General features: G+C 44.3%; 1 protein-coding gene across 1 annotated transcript in view; it reads left to right on the top strand.

The window, feature by feature from the left end:
- Positions 1 to 13,716, top strand: part of SLC28A3 (solute carrier family 28 member 3) — a 60,992-nt gene that overhangs the window by 29,904 nt on the left and 17,372 nt on the right. Inside the window, exons 8-12 of the mRNA XM_056848990.1 lie at positions 687 to 767; positions 1,709 to 1,834; positions 3,176 to 3,306; positions 4,451 to 4,619; positions 8,684 to 8,881. Coding sequence (XP_056704968.1) covers positions 687 to 767; positions 1,709 to 1,834; positions 3,176 to 3,306; positions 4,451 to 4,619; positions 8,684 to 8,881 — 705 coding nt within the window. The remainder of the gene's footprint in view (positions 1 to 686; positions 768 to 1,708; positions 1,835 to 3,175; positions 3,307 to 4,450; positions 4,620 to 8,683; positions 8,882 to 13,716) is intronic.

The raw sequence follows: 13,716 nt of genomic DNA, 5'->3' as shown, positions 1-13,716 counted from the left end.
TTATGCATTTGATTTTTCCTACCTAAATGCAGAACTTTACACTTATCTCTGTTGAAATGCAGTTTACTGGTTTTAGCCCAATTCTCCAGCCTGTCAAGATCATCCTGTATCCTGGCTTTGTCTTCTACAGTATTTACTACCCCTGCCAATTTAGTATCATCTGCAAATGTAATAAGCATCCCCTCTATTCCTTCATCAAAATCATTTGTAACGATATTGAACAACACAGGGCACAGGACAGATCCCTGAGGCACTCCAGGTTTCCAGAATCTCCACTTTCATTTTTGAAAGTAAATCTCTTACCTCTTTTGTTGCAGATATATGTCTTTCCCCTTCTATCTTCACAACAAAAAACCCATTCCCAGTAACCCTGAATCTGGAAATGGCCAAAGTACAAACTACCTTGGCCCAACTAAAGTAGCTGTTAGTTCTTTCTAGCAACTGTCTGCACTTCCCTGCACTTCCCTGGCCTGGCATACCCCACACTGTGTGATTGGCTGCATTGTAATAAAATGACATATGAATGGTGCACCAAAAGGAATTCCTAAAGTAGAAATAACTAACTTAGAAAGAGATAGAACTGTCATTCTAGACCCAAACATTTTACTTCAAGCATTTTATTAATGTTGATAAGTTTGAGAACACCAAAACATGTTTTTATTCATAAATATACCTCCTTTTCCTAGGTAGGATGGATAATGCAAATTACTCTTGGAACAACTCCGGTTGAATCTTTAGTGGCAGCTGGCAACATTTTTGTGGGACAGGTATGTTTTATTACTCAAGTTAAAATTCCCTACACATTTTGTCCAAAACGCTTCTTCAGCTAGTCACAGTGGTTTTTCAAATCAGATCAAGTAAGCAATGACAAGAAAACCAAGGTTACAGCTTTGGTGCATACATCTTAGATTAAAAATAGGCCCTGTAGTAAGGGATCATTGCACAAAATCTCCTCTTCCCCCCGCAAGAAAGGAGCAAAAGAAATATGTTTCCTTTGAAACTATAAAAACTAGTAGAAAGTAAATTTCTCAGTAGTGAGACAAAAACGGATTCTCTTATATTGCAATCCTATGCAGAGTTACTCTAGACTAATCCCACTGAAAGCAATACATTTAGACTGGAATAACTCTGTACAGGATTGCACTGTTAATGGCATAGGAGGTCATGACTAAAAAATTCTCATAGGAATCCATTTAGTGTAGGGATCCTTTTTCCACCCCCTTCCCATCATAATAATGGGAAATTTACTAGAGATGAGAAAGGAGAATAGAAAAGGAGAGGGACGGATAGGGTAGCATCATGGCACAGTGGTAGAACATCTGTTTTGCATGCAGAGAGTCTTATGTTCAATCTCCAACACCTCCACCAAAAAGCATCAGGTATGAGGTGATGTGAAGGATCCCTCCCTGAGACCCTGGAAAACCTGTAAGAGTAGACAAAACTGAACTTGATATATGAGTGGTCTGAATAGGTAGTTTCAAATGCTCAAGGGAAGCTAAAAGACTGGGAAGAGTGAGTTATGGAAGAGGATACTTTTAGAGCTTGTAGAACACGAAAAAGAATGCTATATATCTAACTCTTTCTGGTTTACAAAACTCAAAAGAACCTGGGCTGAAGTTACTTAACTTGGATTCCCTTAACAGGTAAAATAGTATGAGCCTTCACACTGAATTCATCTGCTTTCTCTCCCCCCCCCCTCCACCCCCAGACAGAATCTCCTCTCCTGGTGAAGCCTTATCTACCATATGTCACCAAATCTGAACTCCATGCTATCATGACAGCAGGGTTTTCCACCATTGCTGGGAGTGTCTTAGGAGCATATATTTCTTTTGGGGTAAGCAATACAAATAAAGGATTAACACGAACTGTTTTACTGGCAGTTCTTTATTTTGATAAGATTTCTTTGTCTCCCCCTTCCTGCAACTAATATAAAGAAGTATTAAATTTAACTGCTCCCTCCACCCAATTCTAGGAGAGGATTACTAAGTTTTCTTCTTGTTGTGTGTGCGAGCGGATATGTTTAGGTCTGGTTGAAATTTTTATCACAAAAATACAAGGGAGGAAATCACTAGGTAGGGTAGAGGAAGGAAAGTAGTTCTCAAAAGAAGACCAATATTGTTACCTTCACCATGGGTGGGAGGAAGAATCCTGGGAGGAAAAGGGCTTTAAGAGGGGAGTGGACAGGTTCATGGAGGAAAGGGGTATTCATGGCTATTAGTTGGAATGGATGCTGGTCATGCTGCATCCCTGTTCTTTCTAGTATCAGAGGAGCATGCCTATTATTTTGGGTGCGGTGGAATACGGGCAGGATGCTGCTGCTGCAGTCGTCTTGTTTGTGGCTTCCTAGAGGCACCTGGTTGGCCACTGTGTGAGCAGACTGCTGGACTTGATGGGCCTTGGTCTGATCCAGCAGGGCCTTTCTTATGTTCTTATTAAGATCTCCTCTAGGAGTCCCAGGTTTCCACCTTCCATGGTTCCAGCAGCTACAGATTGTCCAATATCAGTGATTACTGTAGCTTTCCCCAGCATGAGCCAGCGTGGTGTAGAGGTTAAGAGTGGTGGTTTGGAGTGGTGGACTCTAATCTGGAGAACTGGGTTTGATTCCCTACTCCTCCACATGAGCAGCGGATGCTAATCTGGAGAACCGGGTTGGTTTCCCCACTCCTACACATGAAGCAAGCTGGGTGACCTTGGGCTAGTCACAGCTCTCTTAGAGCTCTCTCGGCCCCACCTACCTCACAAGTGAGGTGGGGTGGGATGGGGAAGGGAAGGTGATTGTAAGCCGGTTTGATTCTCCCTTAAGTGGTATAAAACCAACTCTTCTTCTCTTTCTTTGGGGAAGAAAATAATTCTTATGAAGATAAATCTTAAAGTTGCTTGCTTTTATAATGTCTTTGGGCTCCTTCTTTCCCCTTATCTGCACAAGTTTTGCAGCCCATTTCCAGATCCTCCAAGACATATTTCTCTACTCAGGATCTCTCTTTGCCACTCACAAAGCCCTGACCCACAATCCTTATGTAAAATAGTTATGTTCCCCAATTTTCATTCTGTGGTGCTTGGGATCCAATGGCCAAATGAGAGCTGATCATTTTTAACCACTTCATCTATTGGGTTTGTACATGAATGATCCTCAACACGGTCCCCCTGTTTCCTTTTTGCCATTTGAAATTTCAAGGTTTCAGCTTCCCATCTATTAACTGCTTCTGTGATGTCAGCACCAGCAGCCTTGGCTGTCTCCAAACTCTTTTGGCCTGAGACTGAATGTCCCCAGATAACCACACAGCAGGGTGCAAAAATAGAGAAAGGGTAAGTAGTTCTACATTTCTATGATGGCAGTGCATAACCAAGACTGGAAATAGCTATATAAACAGACTGTTGATCTACTGGCAGGGGTTAAGGAAATACCTGTAAACAAACTAAATGCAGTGGACAGAAAAACTGCACTAACTGACTTCAAGTGGATCTTGTCAACACCAATGAGGGTTATGTAAACCTTTCCAACTCTGCCAGTCTGTTATTCAATACAGTCACAGGTGACCACCAGTTCTGGGTCCACATGGAGCCATACAACACTCTGTGGGAGATATGTAACCCATATAAGGTCGCTTGGATTTGCATACGTGATCTACCAAATACCACTGATTGTGTCATATATTCCTATGATCCTGTGAGTCATTTAAGAAATGGCCCTTCTGTAGCCCACTCCAGTGCAACTGTAAGGTACCCATTATAGAGACAGAGGTTCAGGGCCCTGAAACTTCTGTGTGATAGCAAAAATGGCACCAGCTACATGCCTACCTATCACTGCATGCCTATTCTAGAAAAAGTGGATGCTGCTGAATTTCAGACTATCACAAAGCAAATAGCAGAACAGGGCATTGGTCGGGGAAAAGCTGATAAATCTGGTGCCCTCTTCAAACTTCACTTCAGCTGAAAGTTGCCAGATGGGTTAAACCAGTGACTGTTTTCTCCCAGGCCATTTATGCACGGGAGGTTTTGCCTTGGATTTGCTGCTCTCTAGACGCACATTTTCCCCAGCCGAATTCTCAAAACTCTGCATGGGGGCTTATTTTTGAGTTTTGAGAATTCGGATGGAAAAAAATGTGCATCTATTGAGCGGCAAATCCAAGGCAAAACCTCCCATGCATAAATGGCCTCAGTCTCAGCTCCCTCCCTTCTACCTGAGGATAATAATGCTGACTGACCCAACAGGTCTGTTGTAAGGACTACTGAGATAATGTATGTTTGCAAAGTGATATGCAAATTCTAAGTATTAGCCACTATTCATTCTGATATTTGTCTGGCTAGCAGGCTTGTTGATATTTTAAAAGGGTGATTTCTATCATAGATTAAACCAGGGTGCGTGGGGTTTTTTTTTGTAATACTTTGCCTTTTTACATGGGGAAAATGCCACATTATTGTTCACATTGTTTTTGTTTTCTTGGCAAAGGGACTCAAAAAACCTGTTGGAAGCTGCCAGCCAAGGTGCCTCTGCCTCTATCCCCCTGGTGGCAAACATCGCTGCGAACCTGATTGCCTTCCTTGCCTTGCTGTCTTTCTTTAATGCCGCCCTGTCTTGGCTGGGGAACATGTTTGACTACCCGCAGTTGAGCTTTGAGGTATTGCACTACAGGCTTTAAGCTGATGCGTTCTCCAGCCCCACTCCATAAAAGAATTGTATTTTTATATTAAAGCAGTAGCATTAGCATGCAAAGCATGACTAACAAATCAGAAAACCTATGGAAGAACTTACACGACCGGTGGCAACCCATTTACACTGAAGTTTTCTTTTTGAGAGTATCTTGCATCTCTCTTCGGTCACTTCTGCTCATTCCTTAGACTCTGCAGCTTCCACCTGCAACTGATCTCAACTCTTGTTGCTCTGCTGTCCCAGCGAACTATTGGCTCTACTAAGCCACAACTCTCTGTTTGTGTAGCCAAACACCTCTGGGAAGGATTAAGAGTGTCAGCTGATTTCATCCATTTAAAATTCATTCTCTCTTCTTCTTCGTTTGCCATATTTGTAGTTAAGCAGCACTACAGCACAACCCCAGTCTACACCTTCTCAATATATGATACCTCCTTTATACCTTTAATGCTTTACTATGGCCTTCCTCATAGCCAGCAGTCTTTGCCTCCTTCTTTAGAATTAAAAGTAATACTATCTCTGCACCCTTTTCCTTCTTTGCTATTCTCTCTTCTCCAATACCACCCTCAACCCTTTCCTTCCCCCATGTCACCTGATAAGTTGATGACCTGGCTGGCTTCAGCTAAATTTTTCATATGTCCCCATGATCCTATATCCTCCCATATCCTGGTTACCCTGCTATTGTTCCTCCACCTACCTCATAATCAATTTAAAAAGGTAAAGGTCCCCTGTGCAAGCACCGGGTCATTCCTGACCCATGGGGTGACGTCACATCCCGACATTTCCTAGGCAGACTTTGTTTACAGGGTGGTTTGCCAGTGCCTTCCCCAGTCATCTCCCCTTTACCCCCAGCAAGCTGGGTACTTATTTTACTGACCTTGGAAGGATGGAAGGCTGAGTCAACCTTGAGCCGGCTACCTGAACCCAACTTCCGTCGGGATCGAACTTAGGTCGTGAGCAGAGCTTTTGACTGCAGTACTGCAGCTTAACACTCTGCGCCACGGGGCAAAACCCTCGGCAAAATCCTTCCCTACTGTATTCAAACATGCCTCCTTTCCCCCCATTTTTAAAAAGGCACCCATTTCTCTAACCACTATCCAATTTCCCTGCTACTCTTTGCCTCCAAATTCATGGAGCATGCTGCTTTCCTCATGCTGTCTCAACTGTTCTCCAGTTCTCTTGAGCTCCTACAATCTCTTTTTCCAGCTACACTCTACTGAAACTGCGTCACTGCCAAGTCAAAAGGTATCTTTTCTGTTCTCATCTATTTCAAAAATATAGCCCTAATCCTTTATCCTCTTGGTGAGAACTCTGGTTGTTGCATTGGTCATCTCTCACCTGAATGATTGCAAATTCTCCTCTGGTTTTCCAGCATCACACCTGTTACCTCTGTCTAGAATTCTTCTGCCAAAGTCATTAACTTCTCTGTCTGTCATCCTCAATCTGGCATTTTTGGATGTCATGACACCTGCCAATGTGTTTCTTGGCACCTGCTTCCCTTTTCCTCTTTCTCTCTGTTCAGACTCGTTTCTTTTTATTCTTACCTTTGTCCCCTTTCTCTTGAGTCTCTCTGTCCTCTATTTCTACTTCATGCTATTTTTCTATCTGGCTTTGAGGGGGTGTTAAAAATTATGCTGGATATAGAAAGTGTGGTGTTGGCAAAAGGATTAGTAGGAATGGGGAAGAGCCAATATCCAGTTGCCTCTCATGAAGTCTGGGCAGTACTTGCAGTTTAAAGGATAACCTGTGCCTAAGCTTGGCTATGTTCATCATAATTAGGGCATGTGTTTACTTTAAACTACTTTGCCACAACTATAGCTCCACTACTAGCAGAAGGAAAGGGGGGACAGACTATCAGTACTCAAAGTAAACATCAGAAAAGCTGGAAGAGATTAGGAAAACACAAGATAATTGAGGATTCACAAGAAAACAGAGGAGTCACACTCCCCTAAGTCTTACCCTGTAGCACCTGGCACATTCCACAAACATACAAATACATACACCCCAAATAAAATCCATTATATACTGGCTTATGGATTCCTTAGTATCAGCTGCAACTGGATTCTTCATCTGAGTTCCCAATCCCACAAAGACTGCTACCTCCACAATTCATTTCAATGGAATAAATATTAGTAAGCTCGAGAAATTCTATTGTTAGCTGATCTGTTTCTTGACTATATACAAAAACTAACATCTTGCAATTTTTTTTACATTTCATTGAACTAAAACTTTGTTTTAAAAATATGTATGGGGAAAGTTAAGGTCACCCCCCGCCATGGCAGCCATTTTGTTGTGGTATCCACTATCCCTTTCTCAACCTTCAAAAGCAGGAACAACGAGGTCAAGGGCCCAGGCTTAAATCTTCTCATTGGCTTACTATCCACTTCCAGATGTAGCACACACTCTTTGTCCTTGTGTTCAAAGTGCAGTATGGCTTTGCCATCCTTTGTATTGTTTCCCATCATATTCTTTCACTATTCATATTAATCCAAAATTCCCTAATCTTTTAAATGCTTCTGTCCATGGCTTCCCCTAATGCCTGGAGTTTCCTCTCAAAACTTCTACATTATGCCACATTTCATTCTCCTTTTGATTCCATCCTTAAAATCTAACTTTTCTGTGAAGACTTTGGCTTAAGCCCTTAGCCCTCATCTCCTCTTGAAACTGAGCCTATATATTTGAAATGGAACTGAATGACTATCCTTTTCCTGTTACCCTCCAAGAGTCTGGGAGAGTGGGGACATGGGGGGGGGGGGCGCCAGCGGACAATAGCTTTATGCCAGGGGTGGGGAACGTCAGGCCCTGGGGCCGTATAAGGCCCGCGAAATCATTTGGTCTGGCCCTTCATGGGTCCTGGCAGATCTTTAGCTCAGAAGGATGCTGCCCTGCCTGAATCTCTTGGGCCCAGCTGGGGACAGCAGAGCTCAAAAGCGAGTCGCTCTATGTGGCAGACACTCAGAGCGGTCTCCGGTCGTGCCGCTTGGCTAAATGTTTGACCAAATATAGAAGGCTAATTTTTAAGTTGATAATTTTGTATGGCCCGCAAATGATGTTATAAATATCCAAAATGGGCCTTGGCAGAAAAAAGGTTCCCCACCCCTGCTTTATGCCATTTCAAGGGAGATCCCAGAAGTGATGTCACACCACTCTAGGAATCATCAAAAACTCTATGGTAAAACCAAAGTGTTTCCACAGGTTCTTAGAGCAGTCTGACATCACTTTGAAGTAACAAGATTTTCCCATTACTTTTCTCTTCCCAGCTGCAGAAGTAGCAGCAGGGAAACAGGAGCCAGTGGCAAAGGATCTCCCGTTGCTGGCAGGAAACTCCAAGCCTGTCTCCATCTCCTCCCTCCCTATTTCTTCTGTTGTTTTCTCCATATCATATTAAAGATTATTTTTTTATTTTTTTATGGCCAGAATCCTGCCTTATTGGTCTAGTTGTCACTGACTTGTCAAACTTGTTTCTGTGGTCTAAACTTCCAGACTGCAAACTGCCTGCATGATTTAATGCTCCTCTGTACAAAACATTCCCTTCAGACAGTAAAACAAACATGTCAAGGAGAAGTCTAAGCTGGAAACTTGTTCTCTGATGTGGTAGTTTTCTAAGTATGTGGAATCTTGTCAGTTCCCATGAAGACTGAAATGGTATAGCCCAGGCACAAGTTTTCCATTTCATTGAGAACTAGCCCTTTGTTTGGAAAGTGCCATGCAGAATGGTGGGATTATATAAATAAGCAATATGTTTATCATGATCAATGAGCCATCATGTGCAAAGGAAACAAACAGTCTCCAAGAACTGGGAAATATAGCTGATCCCTTTATATGTATTCTCTCTGCACAATTTATAATTTCATAAATCTCTATCATGTGTCCCTTTGTGGTCGCCTGAAAAGCTTCAGGTAATGGAGGATATATCCAGCCACATCTTGGCTGCCGTTGACAGCTCAAGAAACTGTTCCGCAAATAAGTGAATATATGACCAACAAACCTTGCGGGCTTTATGTCTCACCTTCCCTTTTCTTGTGTTTTCTGTAGATCATTTGTTCATATGTATTCATGCCATTTTCTTTCATGATGGGAGTAGACCGGGAAGATAGTTTTATTGTTGGTGGACTCATAGGTTACAAGACCTTCTTCAATGAATTTGTGGCTTATGAACGCCTTGCAGAATTTATCCAGCACAGGAAAGACGGAGGAGAAATGTACATTAATGGCAAGAAGCAATATATGAGTGTGAGTAGTATACTGTTATTTGTTTGTTTGTTTGTTTGTTTTGCTGTATTAGAATCAGCTTCCTCAGCAATTCCAGGCCCGTGAACGTACCAGCAACTTACCTCGCAATTTACACGCGTCCAGTACGAAAGCATCCAAGACAAGTTTAAATTTCTGTTCCCACCGCGCCGCCTTTCTCCGCTGCATTTGAAAAGCCCAGACCGGCACGTTCCCACGCATGCCCAGTCGGCGCTCCAAGCAAGGACGGCGATTGGTCCTGCATTAGTAAGGGAGGCGGGGGGAGTGCGGGGGTTGGCTGGCAGCAGGAAGTGGGCTGGCAGCAGGAAGAGGATGGAACACGCATTGCATGTTCCCACTTAAAGGCACCGGGTGTGGAGGACGCTTTATTCTTTTAATTTGCCGTATAAGCGGATGCGCTTAACGTGGCGAAATTGCGCTCTGGAGACGTCCTCGGAATCCTTCGGGTGAGTTGAAGTGGGAACATGCAGGGAAAGCCCGCAGAATTTGGAGCTGCAAACGTGCAGTGCGGACATGGCCCAGGAGAGTCATACACACCAGATAAAAGTAATCTGTAAATTAGAAGTCACTTTTGCTGGAACTGTATTATTATAGCAGTGGAGCCAGTTATTAAAGTTAATTTTTTTTAAATACCCTTTTAACTCACAGTATACAATCTGAGCTATACAGCATAGTATCTCTCTTAGCAACAAGGGAGCAGGATAGGGAGGAAACCCAGACAAAGGAAGATAATAAATATTCTTTTTGCTGCCCGGCCATTCAGAAGCCATTTTATAAGGAAGAAAATTGCCTTAGACCTTAGTTTGTCTACCCATCTAAAACAAACTTGAACAGTGCAGGGGACATATTTCTCAGCTGATAACTTCACAAAAACAACCTAGGAAGACTAAGGCATGGCTACTCAAATCATACAGTCTTTCTAATACAAGAAGGAAAGGGATATTTGGGAGTGAAGCTAAAGGCCAATCTAGACTTTGTATCAGAAAATCTTGGTGGGGGGAAGATGCTCAATCCTTTCCCAGGGCCACCCCAAGAGTTTTTTGCACCCTAGGCCAGCCTGGCTGGGTGCCCCACCCTCACCATGGCAGGGACCAAAGGATGCCATAAGCTGCTGCATCCAAGCCAGGACTACAAGAACCCAGGTGCACGGTGAGCACCTACACTGAACTTGGATGGTAGGGTTGCCAGCTCTGGGATGGGAAATATCTGGAGATTTGTGGGGTGGAGCCTGAGGAGGGCAGGGTTTGGGGAGTAGGGTTGCCTTTGCTCCACCGGCAGGAGTTTTTTTGGGGCATGGCTGGGGGGGCGATGCGTGTGCGCACTGGCGTGATGCGTGCGTGGCCCGCACGGCGCACCCACATCACTTCCGGGTTTACCCGGAAGCAACACGGATGCTCTAGTATTCTCTGCTGAAACTCTATGGTTTTCTTAGCATTTCAGCGGAAGTTGCTAGAGTGTCTGCATCACTTCTGGGTAAACCTGGAAGTGATGTGGAGACAGCATGCGGGCGCGCATGCATGTGTTGCCCGCCAACCCTCAGCTGGTCAGCAAGCAGCGAGGTGGATTGGCAGGATTTTGCCCGCCACCACTGGGCACTTGGCAACCCTATTGGGGAGGGAAGGGACTTCAGTGGGGTATAATCCCATACAGTCCACCCTCCAAAGCAGCCATTTTCTCCAGGTGTACTGATCTTTGTTGTCTGGAGATCTCCAGCCACCACCTGGAGGTTAAGAGAGAAAAAAAGAGAACCTCGTGCTAAATCCGAAACTGGCAAAAAACCGTAGCATTGTGGCTAAAAGAAACATTAAAGAACTGTACTAGTTACATTCTCTGTGACATTTTAAATAACATTTCAAAGAGGAAAAGCATACTGCTAAAGGCAGGCAAATTGTAAGCAAACAACTATGTAATTACACACCAGAGAGCCCATTAGTTTTGAAACAATAAAAGCTGCATGCTGCAGCCTTAATATGATTGAATACAATATCTTTGAAAATGTTTGCTGAACAATAATATTTCACAATGGTGACAACAGACTACAATGTGTTCTTAATAGAACATACAGCGCTTTAAATACAAGAAAGCAACTGGTGAGAAGGGCAGCCGGTATAACACCCCTTTCACGTACAGGTTTCTTCAGTCGCCAGTGATTTGGTAAGGAGCCCGAGATAGGCTCAGCACTAAAAGATGCACTCAAATTCAGAAGCCCGATGTGTAAGTTCACATCACTGATACAGAGTGCCCAGTTACAAGTTCCACGGACTGCTTTCTAGCCGGTCTCGCAAGTCAGTTGTAATCTCAGGAGAACTCCAGCCACCACCTGGAGGTTGGGAACACAACTGGACGGGCATGCCCTGGGACGCCATGCAGGGATGTGGGTAGGCAGGCAGGAGATGCCATGCTCGGCTGCACACTCCCAAAGGGGCACGCCATGGGGGTGGAGGAAACCAGCCCTGCGGGCCAGCTGCAGTGGCATGGGAGGCCTCCAGGCTGCTGTCCCCTCTGTAGGGCAGGTGACTGGGCCACCCAGGGCTGCTGTGCCCACCAGCACTCCCAGGCACACACTATCAGGCAAGCTATGGTGGAAGGCAGCCAGGCAGGCTGGCTGCACTGGCAATGGCACTGGTGGCCTCCAGACTGCTCTCCTCTCTGATAAGCAGGCAACTGCACTGCCCAGAGCTGCTGCACCTGCTTGCACTCAGACACACTGTGTGGAGTGTGAGGTGTGGGGGAGGCAGCCAAGGAGTCATCAGCAGGGGTGGCCTCTACCAGGTACCCTGTCTCTGCTAGGTGGTACCACAAAAGGCTGCTTCCTTCTTGCTGTGGCAGGCCATGGGTCGCCAGTGCAGGGAGGCCTGACTTGGCACCCCCCCAAGTGTGGCAAAGACTGGCACCCTAGGCAATGGCCTAGGCCCACCTGATGGGCAGACGTGAGAACATAAGAGCATAAGAAAAGCCATGCTGGATCAGATCGAGGCCCATCAAGTCCAGCAGTCTGTTCACACAGTGGCCAACCAGGTGCCTCTAGGAAGCCCACAAACAAAACAACTGCAGCAGCATCCTGCCTGTGTTCCACAGAACCTTATATAATAGGCATGCTCCTCTGATACTGGATAGAATAGGTATGCATCATGACTAGTATCCATGTTGAAAAGTAGCCATGGATAGCCCTCTCCTCCATGAACATGTCCACTCTCCTCTTAAAGTCTTCCAAGTTGGCAGCCATCATCATGTCCTGAGGCAGGGAGTTCCACAATTTAACTATGCATTATGTGAAGAAATACTTCCTTTTGACTGTTTTGAATCTCTCAGCCTCCAGATTCAGCAGATGACCCAGAGTTCTAGTATTATGAGAGAGGGAGAAAAGTTCCCTGTCCACTCTCTCCATACCATGCATAATTTTATATACCTCTATCAGGTCTCCCTTAGCCACCTTTTTTCTAAGCTAAACAGCCCTAAGCATTTTAACCGCTTCTCATAGGGCAGTTGCTCTAGCCATTTGATCATTTTGGCAGATGAGCCTTGTCCTTTCCTCAGGGGGCATTTTTCTGGTCAAAAATTGCTCCCAACGTCTTGTTTCTCAGGATGTGACATAGTCTATGAACTGTAGCATCATGCTTTGCTATTCTAATTATTATTATATTTGTTTTTTGAATTGTAAACAACCTAGAATGCAGTGACACAAAGGTGATATAAAATAAAATAAAATGTTACAGAATGAAATGGAAGAATCTTGTAGTAAAGAGGAACATTTTGCATTTAAGGTGGGGAATGTCATTTTTTGAATGCTTTAGTGAACCACTGAAGTCAACGAACTTAGAAGGGTGTAACTCTGCCTAGGACTGTACCAAAAAGTTTAATTCACACTCGAATGTGCTTTTTCCATTTACAGTGAGATTTATTTTTATGGAGGAGCATTCAAAAATAGTATCCCCCAGATGTAGCCCGCCCTGTCCATTCTATCACTTTGCAAATATTCCATCTTATTCCCATTTCATTCTGCTGCATGTGGGACAAAATGACATGCATCCTCCTTGCAGCAAAGTGAAAGGCAAGTGCTCCAGGGACTGTAAAGGTGAGTGGGAAGACCTGAGTGCACTGCGAGCAGTGGAGGCAGTGCTTAACTAAGCAGGGAGCTTGAGGAAGTCTTATGTCTCAGAAGGTAGATTTACAGGTCACCTCTTAACCCTTATATGGAACGGAGGACAGCTGGAGGACACCACTTTTTCCTAGGGCAATTCACAATGTTTGTAGGACCGGAATCTAAGGTCCCCTGGTTAAAATACCATATTTTATCACAGATTTAACTGAATGAACAATTTTAGACTGAACCTGAGCTGAGGGCTGCTTCACATGACCTTCTGAGAAAATCAGGAAGTAGGCTGCAGTGATCTGTGCTGCATCTTGTTCAAGGCAATCTATCTTATTGCTTCACCACAAACTGTGTCAGTGATGGAGCACCTGGGATGAAAAATATCGATTTGGATCTCTTCAACCCATTTCTTGGCATTCCAAAATACTTCCATGAACTTCCTCAAATCAGATTCCTCAAACCGTGGAAACCAGACTGAAGTGAAGATGGCCTAGGAAAAACCTTTCCCTATGCTTGAGCCAGTATCTTCTTGTGCTTCCTCACTGTGGTTCCCAGTATTACTCTACAGTTCCCTAAATCCATAACTAGTTTTCAGGAGGAATATAATGGCACAGTGACACAAGAGCTTGGAATGTTTGGTTTTAATTTGCTTGCCCTCAGAATCCTCCAACAAAACCAGGTACAAGCATTTCTGTCGACAGCACAGTACACTGCTACGGTTCCT

Source organism: Euleptes europaea, chromosome 4 (genome assembly GCF_029931775.1).
Source record: "Euleptes europaea isolate rEulEur1 chromosome 4, rEulEur1.hap1, whole genome shotgun sequence".
Classification (NCBI taxonomy): domain Eukaryota; kingdom Metazoa; phylum Chordata; class Lepidosauria; order Squamata; family Sphaerodactylidae; genus Euleptes; species Euleptes europaea.
This window is presented reverse-complemented; position numbering and strand designations above follow the sequence as displayed.